General features: G+C 42.4%; 1 protein-coding gene across 1 annotated transcript in view; it reads right to left on the bottom strand.

Moving 5' to 3' along the window:
• LOC126474882 (homeobox protein MSX-1-like) overlaps positions 1-19,197 on the bottom strand; it is a gene marked incomplete at its 3' end in the record, with an annotated part of 230,666 nt that extends 211,469 nt beyond the window's left edge. The window contains exon 1 of the mRNA XM_050102373.1: positions 18,155-19,197. Within this exon, the coding sequence (XP_049958330.1) occupies positions 18,155-19,016 (862 nt within the window). The remainder of the gene's footprint in view (positions 1-18,154) is intronic.
• Between the last annotated feature and the right edge of the window lie 762 nt (positions 19,198-19,959).

Raw genomic sequence — 19,959 nt, 5'->3', positions numbered from 1 at the left:
CTAGAAATTAGAACTAATTAAACCTAACTAACCTAATGACATCACACACATCCATGCCCGAGGCAGGATTCGAACCTACGACCGTAGCGGTCGCTCGGTTCCAGACTGTAGCGCCTAGAACCGCACGGCCACTCCGGCCGGCCCAACTCACTCATCATAACGTATAGTGTAGTCCCCGTTGAAATAGAATCATGAAATTTTTGCCAGAACAAGATTTCACAGTACAAGTAAAGATTGTGATTGTATCACACAACGGTTTTTGTTATTTGTTAACCGACTGTGTGTATGTCCTCCGCTCCAGACTGCTTCTTCTCAGTAACGGGTGTACATACCAAGTTGAAATTTGTGGTACGCACTACGGTCTATGGTCCCTTGGCTGTGTAAAAAACGTAAACTTCTCAGTCGATGCTGTCAAAAGATACGGCTAATTATGTCACATATTTTGTCAATCGCAAAGTCACTCGTCAGACGCTCTTTAGGGTCCTTCCGTCGGCCTAGCGTCATGAAATTTGGCAAGAAGCAAGGTTGCACATTTCAAGTAAGCGAAAAAAAGAATTCTAAAATTTTTAATTTGCAATTACATAAGACGAAAGTATTTTTTTGTCATTTTAGAAAGTGTTCGAATTCCCAGAGCCAATATCTTGCCAGTATTTGGAGTAATAACAGGGAGAAGTCGTCAAGACTCTTGATGATTCACTGGAGGGAATATATCATCCCGGGAATCATATATAAAACTCTTCCCCCCATGAACCATGGACCTTGGCGTTGGTAGAGAGGCTTGCGTGCCTCAGCGATACACATAGCCGTACCATAGGTGCAACGACATCTGTTGGGAAGCCAGACAAACGTGTGGTTCCCGAAGAGGGGCAGCAGCCTTTTCAGTAGTTGCAGGGGCAACAGTCTGGATGATTCACTGAACTGGCCTTGAACATCAACCAAAACAGCATCGCTGTGCTGGTACTGCGAACGGCTGAAAGCAAGGGGAAACTACAGCCGTAATTTTTCCTGAGTGCATGCAGCTTTACTGTATGGTTAAATGATGATGGCGTCCTCTTAGGCAAAATATTCCGGAGGTAAAATAAAGTCCCATTCGGATCTCCGGTCCGGCCGCTGTGGCCGAGCGGTTCTAGGGCCTTCAGTCTGGAACCGCGCTGCCGCTACGGTCGCAGGTTCGAATCCTACCTCGGTCATGGATGTGGGTGATGTGCTTAGCTTGGTTAGGTTTAAGTAGTTCTAAGTCAAGGGGACAGATGACCTCAGGGCCGCGCGGGATTAGCCGAGCGGTTTAAGGCGCTGCAGTCATGGACTGTGCGGCTGGTCCCGGCGGAGGTTCGAGTCCTCCCTCGGGCATGGGTGTGTGTTTGTCCTTAGGATAATTTAGGTTAAGTAGTGTGTAAGCTTAGGGACTGACGACCTTAGCAGTTGTCCCATAAGATTTCACCCACATTTGAACATTTTTTGATGACTTCAGACGTTAAGTCCCATAGTGCTTAGAACCATTTGAACCATCTCGGATCTCCGGACGGAGACTGTTCAGGAGGATGTCGTTATCAGTAAAAACAAAACTGGCGTTCTACGGATCGGAGCGTGGAATGTCAGATCTCTTAATAAAATTAAGTTTGTATGGATTACTCGGTGCGCGAGTTCAAGTGGTTCAAATGGCTCTGAGCCCTATGGGACTCAACTGCTGTGGTCATCAGTCCCCTAGAACTTAGAACTACTTAAACCTAACTAACCTAAGGACATCACACACATCCATGCCCGAGGCTGGATTCGAACCTGCGACCGTAGCAGCAGCGCGGCTCCGGACTGGAGCGCCTAGAACCGCACGGCCACGGTGCGCGAGTCGTAGACACTGTTTTGCTTTACAGTACTACCACTTCCATTCAGATTTTGCACGTATCTGGTGCACTTCTATTAGATCAATATGCACCGAACAGCTTTTCTTTCATGTGGCTGTACAGAGACTAGCCTCGCATTCGAGACAACGGCAGTTGAAAACCCATCCGTCCATCTAATTTTACTTCTTTCCAAACCCGGTTAAGGCAAATGTCGGGATGGTTCCACCGAGCGAGGTGGCGCAGTGGTTAGCACACTGGACTCGCATTCGGGAGGACGACGATTCAAGCCCGCGTCCGGCCATCCTGATTTAGGTTTCCCGTGATTTTCCTAAATCGCTCCAGGCAAATGCCGGGATGGTTCCTTCAACAGGGCACGGCCGACTTCCTTCCCCATCCTTCCTTAATCCGAAGAGACCGATGAGCTCGCTGTTTGGTCTCTTCTCACAAATCTGCCCAACTCAACCCCTGGATGTTTGGACAACGTAGTTGTGGAGAGAAGCTGCGATTAGTATGATTAATCAATAATTCAAGAACAGTCTTAATCGCATTTATTATTATTATTATACCGCCAACCGGTTTCAACCCGACGTAGGGGTCATCTTCTGCGAGTTTACACCATTGGTCGACTGCTGGTGGTGTCACTCATGTCTACATAACGACAGGAGTGACACCACTAGCCGTCGGCCAATGGTGTAAACGCCCAGAAGATGACCCCTACGTTGGGTTGAAACTGGTTGGCAGTATAATAATAATAATAACAAATACGATGAAGACTGTTCTTGATTTATTGATCAATCTCTGGATGGTTCCTAGGAAGAGGACACAATCAGTTCTCTTCTGCCATATCCTGGTTCTATTTCTCGCTGCAGCCACACGTCTGGATGTATCGTATGAACAAGACTCGGCTGAATTCCTTCCATATGCCCCTGGAACAGTTCCTATCAGTATACGGCCTATTTCTCTCCGTCTGCAGTTCGAGCTTGTCTCTAATGACCTCGTCGTCGACGGGACGTTAAGTCCCAAACTCGCTTCCGCTTGCATGTGGCGGCAGTGGCGTAGGCCCGCCTCTAGCCTGGAGATGCACGCTAGCGCGTCCGGCTCTCAGCGCGGGCCGATCACTTGTTTGCCGTGCCATCGCGCCCGGCCCGCTTTCATCTCAATTACTCGTCGTTTAGAGGCGGCCGCCTGTTGGGGCACTCAGAGGCGAAAGCACCCCGCGCCACGCCGCGCCGCGCCGCGCCGCCGCTGTCCACAGCGCGACACCTCCGACACCGTGCTGCGGGCAGCTCGGGGAAGTCCCCAGAGTGGCCCCGTGTTTGCAGGTGCTCGCGAGCGCGCCAGGCGGCGCGCCGGCTGTTCCGGCTTCTTCCTTAAAAACATTGGCGCTTCTCCGCCAACACTCGACGCCACAGGCGCCCAGTGTGAAGTGGAGGCGGAAAGCGGTGGCGCCGCCGGAGGTCAATGTTGACTGCTAATTAGGCAGGCGCCTACTGTTGGCTCTCCGAAATGGGACGTTTTCTTTTAAGCTATTAAAGCTTTGGGCGCAGTTAGAGGCAACGAGTGGTGTTGTACCAGCAGCGTCCGGGAGCCAGTACCTAACTCTCTTACAACCTAGACGCTCATTAGGGTTTACAAGAAATCCGATAGCTTCCCGAGGCGACTTAAAAAAAAATTAATAAAAAAAAAAGTCGTCCCATACTAACAAGAAGTGCTCCCTTGCGGTGTGTAATGGTACTTGAATTACGTAATTATTACGGCACCTCACCTCAACCTCTCGATACCAGCAATATTCTACTGTGCCGGTCGCTGTGGCCGTGCGGTTCTAGGCGCTCCAGTACGGAGCCGCGCTGCTGCTACGGTCGCAGGTTCGAATCCTGCCTCGGGCATGGGTGTGTGTGTGATGTCCTTAGGTTAGTTAGATTTAAGTAGTTCTAAGTTCTAGGGGACTGATGACCACCGCAGTTAAGTCCCATAGTGCTCAGAGCCATTTGAACCAATATTCTACTGTGTTTCTGTAAAATAGTTAACGTATTTCTGCGACAACATTCAGATTTGATTTCATTAATGTAGAGGTACTTCGATACGTCGATACGTATATATTGCAATGATATTATTCTTATGTGTAATCTTTCTTTTGTCACTATGATCTTTGACGTACTTGTAACTCTGATTTTTGGGCGCGTAAGCGGTTAGTAGAGAGAGTCAAGCTTGGGTCGTCATGTTAAAAAGACGCAAATTGTAGTCAGCTTATGAAATGTGAACTTAAACAGTGAGGAAGATATTTTCAAGTATGTTTTATACTGTGAAGTGATGTTTTGGAACGAGTTACGTGATATTGCAACAAAAGTAATAGAAAAGAAGTGTAACTTAAATTCGGAGTGCTGATTACTTTTTTACATCACCATTGTCCTAACTTGCAAAAGTTTAATCTTCAAGAATGGTTTATGAAACACATCCATAAAACTTTTGAATATCGCAGAATAACACCTAGGCCTCTTTGCATCCTAGCTTGGAATCATCACTACCTAGATTTTCGACGATTGACCCATGAGTTCACAACGAGGCCAGCGTGGGAAACACGAAAAGATGAGTGCCTAGTTTATCCATTATTTCAAGAAATGACTTTGTTAACTGTGCTCTAATGACACCTGCCACATAATATAGCTTTGTTGTTGCCCGAAAATGCAATATTTATCAGCGTGAGCAACACTACAATCATAATTAATTTTTCACCTATGTTGCGGTAGGGTTGTGGGATCTACTTTTTCAAACCGTCTATGCGCTATTGTAGGTTAAGGTCCCAAGTATAACCCCCTGCAGCTATTCACCCTGCTGGGCCTTCGTTTGCAAGTAGTCAACGAAAAAAAGTTTGGAATTTCACGTAATACTCTACAGCTTTATATAAGAAGCACTGCACGGACTACATCCTTAGCGTAAGGGTTATGGTTCAAGCCTTATTAGGTGGTAACGGCCGGCCGCTGTTGCCGAGCGGTTCTAGGCGCTTCAGTCCGGAACCGCGCTGTTGCTACCGTCGCAGGTTCGAATCCTGCCTCAGGCATGGATGTGTGTGCTGTCCTTAGGTTAGTTAGGTTTATGTAGTTCTAAGTTTAGGGGACTGATGACCTCAGATGTTGAGTCCCATAGTGCTTAGAGCCATTTGAACCATTTTTAGGTGATATCGAAGGTTTAATTTTTAAACGTTTATCAACATGATTTGATCATTACTTTTATTCAGTTAATAGATTTAAATGTAACTTGTTTTAAATTTCTATTCCTTTGCCACATCATTTTAATCACCATATTAAAATTTTCAATCGCTTTCATTTTCTCTTCCTGTAATTCTTTTTCCAGTTGGAATCTTTGCGAATCCAAATTTAATTACATAATTATTTTTATTTATTGTCACAATATTTAAACATTTGAGACTGCCGATCTAACGGTTAAAGAAGAAAAGACGAAATAATCTGTTTATATATGCAATGGTGTAGAAAACGTAATTTAGTTACAAGTTACGCATTTTCTTCGACGGTTATCGTCGTAGAAACATTTAAAACATAAATTCTCATTGCACTATGGACAAAATAAGGCAGATGAGGATTTAGACGAAAGCAACGATTAATCTAAGGAAAACGAAATGTAAGCAAAATGAGGAACAGAAATAATGAATAATGGATTCAGTAACAAGCAGGATGATGAAACGGAAGAAATTAAGTCGAAGTTAATGGATGGAAATAATTAAAATCACTTTCACAAAGGCTCGATATGGTAAAAGGACTATAGGGAAAAAAATGACAGCAACTGAAAAAGTTGATAAGGTGATTAAAATGATGCAACGCAACAAAATAAAATATTACATGTAAACTTAATAAGTGAATAAAAATAGTGATCGGAATCATTTCGATAAAGCTTTAAAAATAAAAAATTCCATAGCCTCCTTACGAAATTCGAAAGAACGATCTCTTCTTACATTTGACGCCTGTACTACATCCATTACACTACGCAATCAGTCCATATAACATATATTTTTAAAGCTTTAGAACATCATGCTTAATACAGAAATTTTTCTTTCATCGATAACTCGCAAACGACGGTTGACCAGGAAGAATGGCTGCAGAGTATGATAACTGAGTTCTACATCACCGTATAGATGGTTTCAAAAAGTCGATCCCACCGCTGCGAAACTCTCCTTGTAAGTCCATTGTGCTCGTTGTCACAGAAGAGTAGATGTTCTGTGTACAAGCAGATAAAGGTGGCAACAGGCAACCGATCAGCTATTTGTAATTTTTATTGTACGTTGTGAATGAATTGTTAAGGTTTTAATTTGTTACTGTTACCACAATTTCCTACCTCTTTTATTATTTCATAAAAGCGGCAGACAAATATTTAATTTTTTAAAGCAAATGCAGCATTGTACTTCATTGCTACGCCACTTCGTAATATTTCCGGACTACTCTTAGTGCCATTCTGGAATACGACGGATTTCCAGCAACCAATGCGAGGAACTATCGTACAGGTCAGGTAGGGGAAGCCTTGCACACCGCACGTGCACACGTCCTTAGGCCACGACACACGGCTACAGAGACACTAATAGTCTCAGCAGTGCTGTACCAATTCTTATGCCACGTGTTTGTTGTCCGTTTCTGTCGGCATTGTTATTAAAATCCCTCCAACTGCTCTTCGCATGTTCTATAATAATGCTCTGTTCCAAGCCAATGCATGTTTTACGAATAAAATCGGTGTGGTGACACCACGCCCCTCCATACTATATCCAATGACGTCATTGGAGGAGGAGGATGGCACGTTGCACCCTCAATAGCGATGGGCCTGCCAGGGCCTATGGATAGAGTTTAAGTTTGCCCACAGACGTGGCTGATGCCGGTTGGAAAGGAAAGTCATCGGCATCGATCAATATGGCGATGTACAGACAGCAGAGGAGCTGATTCGCGACAACCGAAGGTTTTCGGACGATGGGGACACTCATCCACCAGTTGTCGAATGATTACATAACCAAGGAGTGAATTACTATTGTCGAGGAACTGAACGAACGGCAGAATGTTTTCCGAACGCTGCTTCGCTGTTTACGGAGTCTTGGTGACTAAGTTGCAAAATAATATCACGCGTGTGCCACCTTGAGGTGCATTGAATAAAAGTTACTTGTCATGCCATAATGAAGTGTAACTCTGAAGTGTCCCCCCCCTCTCCCCCCGTATATTACACCATAAAATGAGAACATATTGACACATACTCTTTCTCTTTTTGTCCCTCTCGCACACAAACACACAGTAACTAACTAACAAAGTTCCACTCCTCTTTCCCGATTAATGATTCAGGTAAGTTTCCTGTAGTTGTCATATGTATATTGGAACCGAAAATTTTATCCCAAATGCAAGAATTCCCAATTGGTAGGACAACATCCCCATTTTGCCAGAAGAACTCATAATTCTACAGCGGTCAGACCTGGACATGGAAGCCAGTGGATCCTGATCCATCGTTCATCGTTCATACAACTGTAGGTAATACCACAAAACGCTGTTAACTGGTTCGAGGTCTTAGGACCAATAATAGACTAAGGAAAAAGCATTGTTATTTGTGAAACGGTGGGAAATGAACTGTATGTTTAAGAAACCCCATTAAAGGCCTTAGTGTGCTCCACTCTGGGCTTTGATCAAGTGTCGACGTGTCGTTGCTATTCAGATCTGTACCTAAGAGAACTGGCAGTAACGGTAGACGGTATACCTCTTCTTGGGACAATGAGAACAAGAAAAGACGATTTAGTTAACTTACGGAATCATATATACAGTTACTTTTCCCAGGAAACATATACAAATAGTACGAATGGTATGGGAACGAAGTACCACCCCTAACGCCCTGCAAAGTGGCTTATGGGTACGCATATGCATATGTAAATGTAATAACCGTGGTTCCCCAAAGGCACCCATCACATTTAATTCAAACAGTTGTCATCATAATATGTTGCCTTTTCGCATAACATTTCTTCTCTAAGGAAGCAACATGACGTAATTGTTAACATAGTGGCTGCGAATTATGGAGCGAACGCTGGGATGACTGTCTTAATATAATCCCGACAATTTCAATCCCTAATACTTTCCGACTGAGCCACCGCCTTATTTGAATTGATGTGGATCTCATCATAGAAAACCCCCTCCTATTGAAAATATCACTTTATCATTTTCATGTTGGATGACTGACAATAATCGCAGACTGTTTCATATGTTTATCAGTGACATCCAGATGATCTTATTGGACTGGAAAGTGCAGATATAAACCCTTTAAACGTCTGTGGCATAACGTTACAATACACGATGAAAACGTGGTCAACGAACTAGACTAGGATGCTGGTCATCCGTATCATCAGCGTGCATTTTCCGCAAATGTGAGGGGACCGATTTACAGTAGCATACTGTTGACTGAGAAGACTGTTGTGCCTGAACCTCTTATACTGGACGAGTTGCTGGGGTGTAATTCACTGCACGCAAAAAGTGTTGCTCTGACGTGGTGGTAGACAATGAAGCATGGAAATAGTGTGTTTCAAATACACTAAGCGCCATTACGTGACCCATAAGGGTGAAACCCTGCGTTAGAACAAAGCAAGATGAGTCAGAAATAACATTTGTTTGCGTATATTTGTATATCCTTGTTTTTATTATCTGTAATAACCCATGTATTACTCTATTCGTTTTATTTTATGCACTCGCACTATATGACGTGTATACTGCGCTGCGTAGTGTCTTTGATATACTGCGCCTTAGTTAACTGCACCAGTGTGGTGATCTGAATTCCAACAGCGTACGTCAACAATATTATGTCTGGTGTCCTAATGTGACCGAACTACTACCTCATACTTCGAGTGGTATCTTTAAAAACTTAGAACTATAAAGTAATGTGCACAAGCATAAAATAAAACAAGGAAAACCATTACATAAAGATATACAACTAGATGCTAGAGATCTACTGAAGAGACTGTCTTGATTACGCTTGTCCGTCTTCCAGTGGAGTATTGCTGCCCGGTATGGACTCCTCATCAGATGGGTTTGACGTAGAACATCGAAAATGTTCAATGAAGACATCTCGTTCCACTGTCTTCGTGAAGTAAGGGAGAGAGTTGCACCGATGTGTTAATCGAGTAGCGGTGACAATCATCAAAACAAAGGCGTTTTTCGTTGCGGCGAGATCTTTCACGAAATTTCAGTCAGCGACTTTCTCTCCCGAATGTGAAAATATTTTGTTGACTCCAAACTATTTTGTTGTCCACCGCAATAAAATGAAAGAAATCATTGCTTACACGGAAAGATTTAGTTGTTCATTTTCCTATATCCTACTCAAGAAGAGAAATGTCGAGAATTAGAAGTTTTATGAAACTTCCTGCCAAACACTCAAATGTGTTTTGGAAAGAAATCTTGAAGATGTAGATAAATACAACCTGTACAATAAAGCAATGTACTCGTTATTCCCAATTTTGTGTGTTAGTTACTCATTCTCGGAGAGTTATCATGGGCTGAACGCATGATTTCTGTCAACAGCGACGGATGTCTCTGCGATTTCGCGCCTTTGATAAAGAAACTTTAATCATTCTGTTAAACAGTAATATTTCTTACGATATTCGAGTCACCCACGTCCACGCTCCAACTCATATCTGTTGTAAATTATTTCATTTTCTTCCCCTTCGGATCTCTGAAAACATTTGTGACTATTGCGGTGTTTGAGTCTTATACACACGCCTTGTAACGGACTTTTTGGTGATAAATATGCTTTACATTTTGTCTTACCGCGTAACGCTAAATAGAATGCTGTTAGAAGATATTCCAATAATAATTAGAAATCCACTATTATGACTTTCACAGATGCCGACATAATTTCCGTTATACTACGCTCAAGCGTAAAATTTTATTCGGATTAATTTTTTTATATTGAGGAGAAAAGTAAAAACATCACTCCCTGCCGCATAAATACTGTTTTTTTTTTGTTTCCAGGCACCTTTCATTATTTTTTATGTTATTGGAAATTCTGTATCGTATACAGACAAATTAATGTTCATAATATTTTACGCTCGTAGATGTAATGATGTAGTGTCAGTATTCCTCATCGTTGAACAGAAATCATATTCTTGTTTGTATGAGTTCACTGTTCGTTTAGTCCTATAATTCCTGAGTTCTCCACCTAGCTTTTAATGTTGTCCTTGTTGCTGCACAATCTTTAACACAGATACTAATTTTGTTGTGCCCTTCGCATCGCTGACGCGACTGTGTTCGGCCAACACGTTGCCTGATACATCACCTCTAAGCCTTTCCCCCTTCGCTGAACACCAATAGACCATTCGCGCACTATGCCCGCTGATGTAATTACACGGCTCTCACCTTCCCACGCTACTACTTGCGTGGGGACTGTCATCTCAGTAATCTTCACCTTTCGCCGTACCCCGAATTTCAAACTGTTGCGCTCAAAGATTGAAGCTGCAGAGGAAAATGAATTCTGTACGCATAGAAATTTACTTTTTTTCAGGAATTTCCCCTCTACTGGATGAAGTTCTTTAAAGTGTACATGCTTTGAAGACGTGATATTTATGCTATTATATTTGCATATTTGACCTTACAGTTGCATTCTCAACACAGATTCTAGCAGTTTTTTCACGTCGTTAAATTCTATATTGTTTTTCAGACCCAAGATATTCATTGAGAATTAAATTTTTAACATACTTCTGAATAACTGGTAGGCTATGCGGATTAAAGTTAAGAAGTTCTTAGGTTATATACGTTAATATTTTCACGGATCAAGTTTCTATGTGTTCCAACGTCCACAATACACATGGTGTACAACACTGAAGCTCTTGTTCTTAGCACCTCTTCCCTGTGAATGTGTGGGTAGTGGCTGTGTTTAATTATCATTCTGGACACGCGCTAATATTGATTTGTCTTACAGGAACGATGAACGTACAATAGTTCTTTTGATAAAAAGACTACTCGTCAACTTCAAGCACGGCCCATGTCATAGCGGACCTCGGAGAATAGCAAGGCTGAAAGTAACAATACTGAATAGCTAGGTTGGATGTAGCAATGTTTTTATAGATTTAAATATTATAAAATACTGAAGAAGTTGATTCTTTCATCGACCGATTTGAAATCTACACTTCTATTTCTGCGAGTAAAACAGTAAATTAATTAAGTGGGCCAGCAGAGAGAATACTACTTCTTAAGGGAGGCCGTGAGGTGTTGTAACTACAAACCTTGCTTTAAAACTGGGACTGTGGTCGTCACGAACCTAACTGACAGACATGTCAAGCTCAAATTCACAGGGGTAGAAATAATTACATATCGCAGACATTGGTCTTATATCGAAGTAACTACCTACACATTGTAAAACACAATCAAAGTGGCCATGAAAATTAAATAACAATTTGTAAATATCTCTCTTCAAGCACAAAATTAGTAGCTTTGAGACAGTAATTACTGACACTACACATTGTTCTTGTAACGTGTTGCGGTTGCCTCAAACGAACCTTTCCCTAAAAATTCAAAATTTTAAATTTGGTTTTCTGATTAGATACCGAAATATTATCACAAGCAAGACTGTGTGCGATCTTCGGAGAACTTTTTAATTTTTTTAAAACATGTGTGTCTATATTACGCAGTAACTTAAAATTAGCAAGTGGTTTAATTGAACGAAACAGAACTGCACAAAGCTCTGATACGGAGTTTCCTTCTAGAAACGTTTTGCAACATTTTGGCTCAAAACATATTCTCTCAATTATGGGACTGCGACAGACAACGAATTACATGGATACAGTGTCTCCTCTAAGTGTTGGTCAGCAATTAAATTACTTGTTAGTAATCAGGGTTTCTGAAAATCTGGCAGAATCGAAATTTGTGTATTGTGTAAAATTCCACGAGCCTTGTTATTTATACTATGTACATAGAAATATTGATAGAATAGGTATAGCTAAAATAAAATATTATAAATTAATTTTTTGTGAAGTGAAAAATCTTAATATGCCTTAAAAACCCGTAACATAATTTAAATTGATATTTGTGGCGCTACATTAGTTAGAAATGGTTTGTACGCTCACTCTTTTACGTGCTATAAAATTAATGTTGCTAAATAGTTAAAATCAGTATCCCCGAAAATTGCAAACATTTTGTCAAAAATTAAAATTTATTGAGATACCAGGACTGACCATATTCAATACAGAAACATTTTTAAGTGATACATGTGGTTTTAAGAACACTTTAGTAGCACAATCTTAAGCTAAAAAATAATTTTGAAGACCTATCGGGCCTATCGTCATGTGTCAATCCATTTTAATTTTTGAAAAAACGCTTATAATTACGGGGGATATAAATTTTATCCTTTAACAAGTTCGTAGTGGCTATGGAAACAAACGCAAAGAAACCGTTTGAGTTACAATGGCTTGGGGACAAAATACACTTGGTAATTTCAAGTAGACCTGTTATTAATTCTAGCTGTGGGGTATAACCGTTTACGGGAGACGATTTCCGAATGGCGTAACGCGATAAATTTTTATTAAAAATAACATCGTGACTGTGAAGAAGCTAGCATGACACCAAGGAAATTGTTATGGGATAGAGGAATCCGGCACGAAAAATAGCGAGAGGCGACTTCGTGTACGTAGGAGAGTACATGGGACAAATGAATTAGCTTCTCCCTCTCTACAACATTATCGAGAAGTTTTAGCTCCTCTGTAGGTCCTGGTAATTCCACTGAATTCACTACCGCGGTATGAGCACTATACACCCATTTAATTTGATGAGAATAATAAGTTCTTACAAAATATATCGACGGTTTTGGGAGCGCAATACTGACAGGAGAGTTACGAATGTATTTCTCAGCACTTAGTAGCTTAACAAGAGAGCTTTAAATATGGTTCCCAGAAGAAGAATACTATAGCAAAGAAGGCGACAATCAGTAAAAAAGTTAATAATCGTTATTCTGTATAAGGGGCTTATGAAAGCATTTTACGGCGATATCAAAGAACATTGCAGCACCCGAAGCAACATCTTTCTTGTGTTTCTGCTGCTTTTACAGCTTCATGAGAATGAAGTGTGCTCCTGAATAAGTGTCAGTTATCAGTTGCTATAAAACTAACTACAAGTACCTAAACGTTCTGTAATTTTTGAAAAACCAATCTGCTCTCAGGGACGCAGCCTTAGAAGTTATAATCATAAAGGGCTGTGTGCGTCTTACTTGAAGTACAAATCAGTTTAATTTATTTTTGGAAATAAATATTTCTAACTAAATGATGGCCATTTTCCATGTACTAAAATACCTTTTTTTATTTCTTTCCTTTTTCAAAGACGTCAAAATTTTTCAGAGATTGGCGTATGTTAGTAAGTTCATGCGACTCGTAGCTGTATTCAATATCAATATAAATTTACTAATGTTTATAGATTCGCTCAGAACAAATTTATTACGCCTTTCAGATTCTCCAGTGTGTGCGCGTGCGGGTGGGTGGGGACAGGAGAGAGGTAGAGGGGGAGAATCAGAGCAGCGGATAGAAAACAAGACTTCCTAATAATCACATGGTCATCTGTTACCGACAGTTCGGTTTGAGCAGAATCTCGCAGTGGAGTTCAAAAAATGTTAATAAAAAGCAAGTATCGTAGCCAGCTGCATGAATACATCGTCCTGAACTGAAGTTTATCCCGAAACGTTTGCGTTCCACTAGACTTCTGGAGAAATTTAATTATCTTTAGGATTTTAGTGCGTACTTCTTCGATTCTGAACCACAACTGTGAATTGCAATAGGGACCTATCTTTTTAAATAAACAATTACCTAGCGCTACCATTTCGTTATTTCTTTGCTTAAACAGAAAGAATTGGTAGATTAAATTTTAATTGTTGCCTGCATTCACGATGTACAAAATAGCTATTTAAGCATAGTTTCCCAAACTAATTCCTTCTACTGGTGATACGGGCTGACCACAGAGCTTATCTTGCAGCGGATAGTGGAAAAATTTCGACTGTTTTGGAGATTGCCTTATCGAAACATCATAAAATTAGGAGCATAAAGCTCTCTTTTACGGCTAACTGGCCCTTCTACGTATTTTAAATTATGTTCTTAACGACACACACATCCTACAAAAATAATTATATTTAACGTGGAATACGACACTTCGAAGTAACAAAAACTGAAATAGCATAAAGCGGTAGTAGATATAGTAGAAAAAAGCAGAGTTCATACTAGTCCATGCAAAATAGAATCACATAGGCAGATTACAATGAGGTAGACTTGAACCGAAGGTACTGGAAGAAATGGACTGAATAGCATATCTGGAAGAAGATGAAACCATTCGCTTCACTATTTACAATGGTGTTCGCATTAGCAAGTGGAAGACGCGCGTAGTGTTGAAAACTGTGTGTTTCCTACGAAGATAAAAATATATCCTTAACTATGCAGATGCGATTTCTTCGATAAAGTGTAAAATGAAGATACTGAAACGGAGCTACTTAACAGCTACTGAGCGTTGCTGGGTTAATCCGTAGGATTATTTTATTTTGCTTCAGTTGTACTGCGGCAGAAGCACCAGAACATTTTATAAATTGAAGTCCCCCGCCGTGTTTTCCGGTCTGTATGTGAAGGCTAATCTCAGGAACTACAGTAGGGAATTTAACACGGTTTCCAATACTAGATAGACTAATTCACAGGGAAGGTAAGTGTATGTAATTCACCAAAGAAGTCAGCAGACATTGAAAGCTACCTTACCGAAGCTGGTGTGGGTCGCTAGTTTTAGTTATGTATCTGCATACACAATACGTGTCTAACAATATGAGCTTTCGCAGCCGGCACCGCAGAAATGAAAAATAAACTTGCAGTACCACATCATCTACAAGAAAACACCGATAGAACTACGACGTAGAGTAATGTGGCTGTGACAAACTTGTAAATCATCGGACCGCAATAGTTATCACGAAAAACAACTTTCCATTATAGTACAATACAAGGAGCATTCTTTATAAAATTCACACATAAAATCGGTCTACATATAGCGGCAGAGGGATTTCTATATGGTTGACAATGATAAGATGGAACAGCGAAGATAATTTTAATAAGTCGACTGAGTCTTGGTTCAGACAAATTTAGTGGGGAGTTTAAAACAATGCATTGCGGCATTCTTATCTTCAGTGGACTTGGCACTACTTTGCACCAATATTTCACTTCAGTACAGCAGTACAACCAAGCTCTTTGAGTAACTTTGGTTGTGTTTTGGCTGTACGACACGTCATTAGTTCCATAGGCGCATAAATACAAGCACAGACTGTAAATACAGGTAAATCATGCTGATAGGTGTATAAAATTAAGATACCAGTGCACGTTTGCTGCTATCGATCTGCGTGTACCATACAACGACAGACGTAAAGAATGACCAAAAATTAAAAAAAGGTTAAAACTCAGTGATTTGCAATACATATTCAGTGGCAGAATAGCAAGAATACTCATGGAAAAACATGTCATGATTTACGAGAAAGGAATCCAGTTTGTTACACCAGTCACTGTTAACTGACGGGTAGAGAGGCGTGTTTCGACAACATGGTGCCATCACTAGACGATTTTTCCTTGTTTTAAATTAATAATCCACATCAAGATCGCACGTCGTTTTATTTTGGATAGGTAATGGAACTAATACTTATCTGAAGTCTGAGGGAAGCACTACATACAAGTACACCAAGCAGGCAAACAGCAGACAAAATGAGAACTCTTTTAAGTGTTGTTAGTACTGCGTATGCTTTTTACAGAAACGCTGAGGAAGACAGGTGTTACCGTAACCGACCTTAGCAGCAGCCCACCATTATTTGGAGTATTGCTGATAGAATATAATGAACTCGGTCAGTTGAACGTTCCGTAGAGAAATGAACCTCTTCCTCGCTTAATGGAATTACAGTTAAGGCTACATGGGACTCTGAACGACACTAGGCTTCAAACAAACTGTTGACTCAACTGAAGCTTTATTTCTTCGTAAGTATCCTTGCATTGTTTTCTCCTGTTACATCACTTTGGCTAAAAGCGTTCTACTATGTTACTTTTAATGACCAAAAACAAATCACATTACTCTGCAGTTTTTATTTGTTACGAAGAGAGAATTAATGCCGCATCATCAGGAGTTTACACACAGTCATATAATAACTACATCTGTAACTCAGAACCACAAAATTACATATAATTGTAGCTAACGTAGTTCTGCTGCCAAAACTGCTGTCTATTGTTGTTGTTGCTGCTTGTGAGTTTGTCTGCATATGTTTTAACAGCAGCGAGGAAGGCTTAAACAAGCGTAAACGAAGATAAGAATTAGGCAGAAACACGTCACAGGACAGCAATATTAGTGAATTTTTGTAGCAGCGAAACACACAGTTTTAAGAGCATCTGACACGCCTTTAAGGCATCGAAAAGGCAATCGAACCATTTACGGTTTAGTTTATTAATAGAGCTGTGTTTCTTTAATAACCGAAATAACGCGAGTGGTGAGAGTAGACCCAAGGTTTTTCAACTGGGTATAATCATTGCAACGAGAGATAAGCCTGTTGTCTTCAAAATATGTAAAAACAAGAAATAAACATCGTTAGTAATTTGTGCATGACTTTCATAATGAATCTGTTTTTAACTCAATGAAAATAAGAATGCTGAAACGTGTCAAGTTAGCAATGTCTGCAGAAACAGTACTAATGATGATGATACTTTGTCAATAAAACCGAAACACTTCTGGTGTACCTTTCTCTTACTGCAGCACGCTTAAGGCAGAAAAATATTTTATTAACAGCTGCTGCGGAAGATTGTCATCCACAAAAAAATTTTCTTTATTTCACCAATTTACGGGCTTGCAGCAAGATGATAATAAATTATTCTTACGATATGTTTACTCGAAGTTAGTTACGTCCCCGCTTGTTAATGGGCGTACGATCTTCAGTCCATGCGACAGCAGAAAAATTCAGCAATCACACTAAATGTAAAGTTTAGTGACAAGATACGGAACATTGCGTTTGCTTAAAGAGTTTAACACAGACAAGGGCACAACCTTTACGAATACAGATGTTTGTACACTTCTAATCTAATTGTTAATTACAGGCTATAATTGTTGTACGGACACATGTAAACATCAGATGCTGTAAAACCATTCTAAGGACACGCCAAATACAGGTAATGATTAGAGATCAAAGAAAGTACATGAGGCAAAGATAAGTTTTAATTTCATTATTAATAAAAAACAGTGTCATATTGGAGAAGACTGCAGCACAGTAGACACTATTAGATCTGATTTTATGATGAGAAAATTACATTTCTTGCTAATAATATAAAAATTATATAGTGTATAGAACGTGTTTTGCGAATGCTAGCGACCGAGATTCCAGGCGAGGTTTGCTGTGTCATATTTATAAAGATAGTGCGACGACAAGGAACACGCTGTCGTACTATAATGAAACGTGCTAAGTCATAAAAGTAAGACCCTCGTGAATTTTTGTATATTTGGTAGTTGTTTGGGGTCTGCGACTGTGATATGAATTTATATACTAACACTTTTCAGCATCACTGACGTTTATTCTTTTAATATTCATTGACACGATGCGTTTCGTCCTCATGGTGCGTTCAGCAGGACCTAATTGTTCTTTGTACATCAGGTGCCTAACCATTATTTGTGTATCAGTTTGTAAATTACTTATTTGCGCGAACTGTGAAAAACGTTTCCAATATTTATTGACATGAAACGTTTCTGCAACATGCTGGTATCATCACGTACGTATCTGTTTTTTTTTTTTTTTTTTTTTTTTTGTACATTACCTGCCTTCCAGCTATTTGTATATGACTAGCGTAGAAAAAATTGCGCACTACTTCACTTGGATTTGTAATCAAAAACTGATGAATATCTTGTGCATGATGATGCTAGTATGATACCGAAACGCAAAATACCAATAAATATTGGAAAATAATCGTCACTGAAGCTGGTAACATGGTATTTTAAAAGTGATATGCGATATTTTACCTCGTGCAAGCCATTCAATAAGAAGGCAGGATGAAGGTGAAATCTGGAGTACAGACGAGGTAAGGATTCTATAATTAATAACTGATGAATAAGTAACTGTTGTGCTCCTGATGATGTAAGCATGATGCCGAAACGCAGCGTGCCTATAAATATCGGCAAATAAACGTCACTGAAGCTGATAACGTGGTATTATAAAGTACTTAACAAATGTTCACCGCGTGCAACACATTCAGTATGAAAAAACAGAAGAATGATTGGTGAAACCCCGACAACACAAATTAATGAAGTAGAGGGTGCACTGAAGCTTACCTGGAGAGGAGCCGAGTCCCGCGGCGAAAGCTGCGGCGGCGGCTGCTGCGGCCGCGGGCCCCATGGCGCCGGCGCCGGGGAACACGGAGGCCGGGTAGTGCGGCACCAGCGTCCACGAGCCGCCTCCCGCGCCGCCTGCGGCCGCCGCCCCCGCAGGGGGACCGTGGTGCTGCAAGCCCGCAGAATACGCCGCCGCGGCCGCGGCCAGCGCCGAGAACGGCGTCGGCCTCACGGGCGCCACCGTGCCTCCCCCAGGAGACGCCGTCTGCGGGTGCGCGTGGGGGTGGTGGTGGTAGCGATGCAGCGCGTGCAGCCCGTCCACGACGCCGCCCCCGCCGCCCCCGGGGCCTCCTGGCGGAAGCACCTGAGGCAGCGTCGGCGGCGACTGCGACGACGGCGTCGGCTCGCGGAGGACCTCGACGTCCACCAGGCTACCGTGCCCGGATTCGGAGCCGTCTTCGTCGTCGGAGGAAGTCGCCTGGAGGAGAGGCAGCGACGCCGGGGGCGGCGTTGGCGTCGTCGGCGTCGCCGAGCGCCGGTCGTGCCTCGTGTCGGCCAGCAGCGACGCCACGCTAAAGCTGATGTGGCTCTGCCGCGGGGGAGGCGCCGGCGGACTCGTGCCGCTGCCCCCGCTGTTGTTGTTGCTGGTCGCTATGTTGTTGTTGTTGGTCACCGCCGCGGCCTTGAGGCTGTTCGGCGACGGCGTCGACATCTCATTGTCCTCGCCGCTGGAGTCGACGGCCGAAGTGTCCATCGGGGACGCGGCGCTGCTCGGCGGCGGGGGAAGCTGCTGGTGATGGTGGTGGTGAATGGAATGGCTTACCTTCAGGACTGTCATGCTACTGGCCGTCTCATCAAGCATGAATAACTCGAGAAAAAAAGTAAGAGTCACTGGCAGAGAGCGGCTCGCACTATGGTAAAAAGTCACACAGCTGTCGGCTGAATCGCGAAGAACCCCTGGCAGCTAGGCGCGCTGGCGTGCGCCGCGGTCATAGTGCGTGTGCGCTGTATGCGGCCACGGCGAGCGGCAGGCGTCGTGGCGCGGCGGCGTGCAGACTGGCGACTGGCGGCCCGCCCGCGAGCCCGCAGTGCCCGCGCTCCCCACCAGAGCGCTCTGGAGGGCGCGCGGGGGCGTGGTCGCTGGCACGCGCTGGGCGGGGCTTCGCTCGCCCCTCCCCTCCGTATAATGACACCGCGGAGCGGAGGCGAAACGGGGCGCTGCCGCCACTGTCGCGCCAGCCGCCGCGGAATATGTACCGCGCGCTCTCTCTCGCTCTCTTGTCACTCCTCCCACTTTTCGTTTAACTCTTTTATTCTCGTTTTTCCTCCCATCTCGTGTCTCCCCTCCCTCCCCTCTGCCCATCGAATTCCCACGAGAGCGGGGAGAAAACTTCGCGTTTTACAGCCAATCGCGACAGAGGAAGCGATTTAAAACTGTTGAACTGGTGTCAACAATACAATTTTTACTTGTCGTCCGCAGCCATCTTTTTGCTCGTGCCATGTGTTCGCCTACCACTCTGCACACCTCACATCCCCTCACTTCTTCACCATCCTTGTGGCAGGACAGCTTACTGACACGTGTGTTTCCTTGCTATTTTTAACACCAGGTTCGGTTTTGCTAGCGAACATATTAAATAAAAGGACTGTCACACAACATGCTGGTACAGTTTTTTCGCCGTAAGCAGAAACAAAGCTTCGGACTCTACGAAGCTAATTTTGTACGTTCTGCATCTTCATCTACACTCTTCAAACCACTGCGGAGTGCATCGTAGAATGTACAGGCTGTCTCAGAAGCTACGGTACAA

This window comes from Schistocerca serialis, chromosome 4 (assembly GCF_023864345.2).
Source record: "Schistocerca serialis cubense isolate TAMUIC-IGC-003099 chromosome 4, iqSchSeri2.2, whole genome shotgun sequence".
Taxonomy (NCBI): Eukaryota; Metazoa; Arthropoda; class Insecta; order Orthoptera; family Acrididae; genus Schistocerca; species Schistocerca serialis.
Note: the sequence above shows the minus strand (reverse complement) of the source record. Positions and strands in the feature narration are given on the sequence as shown.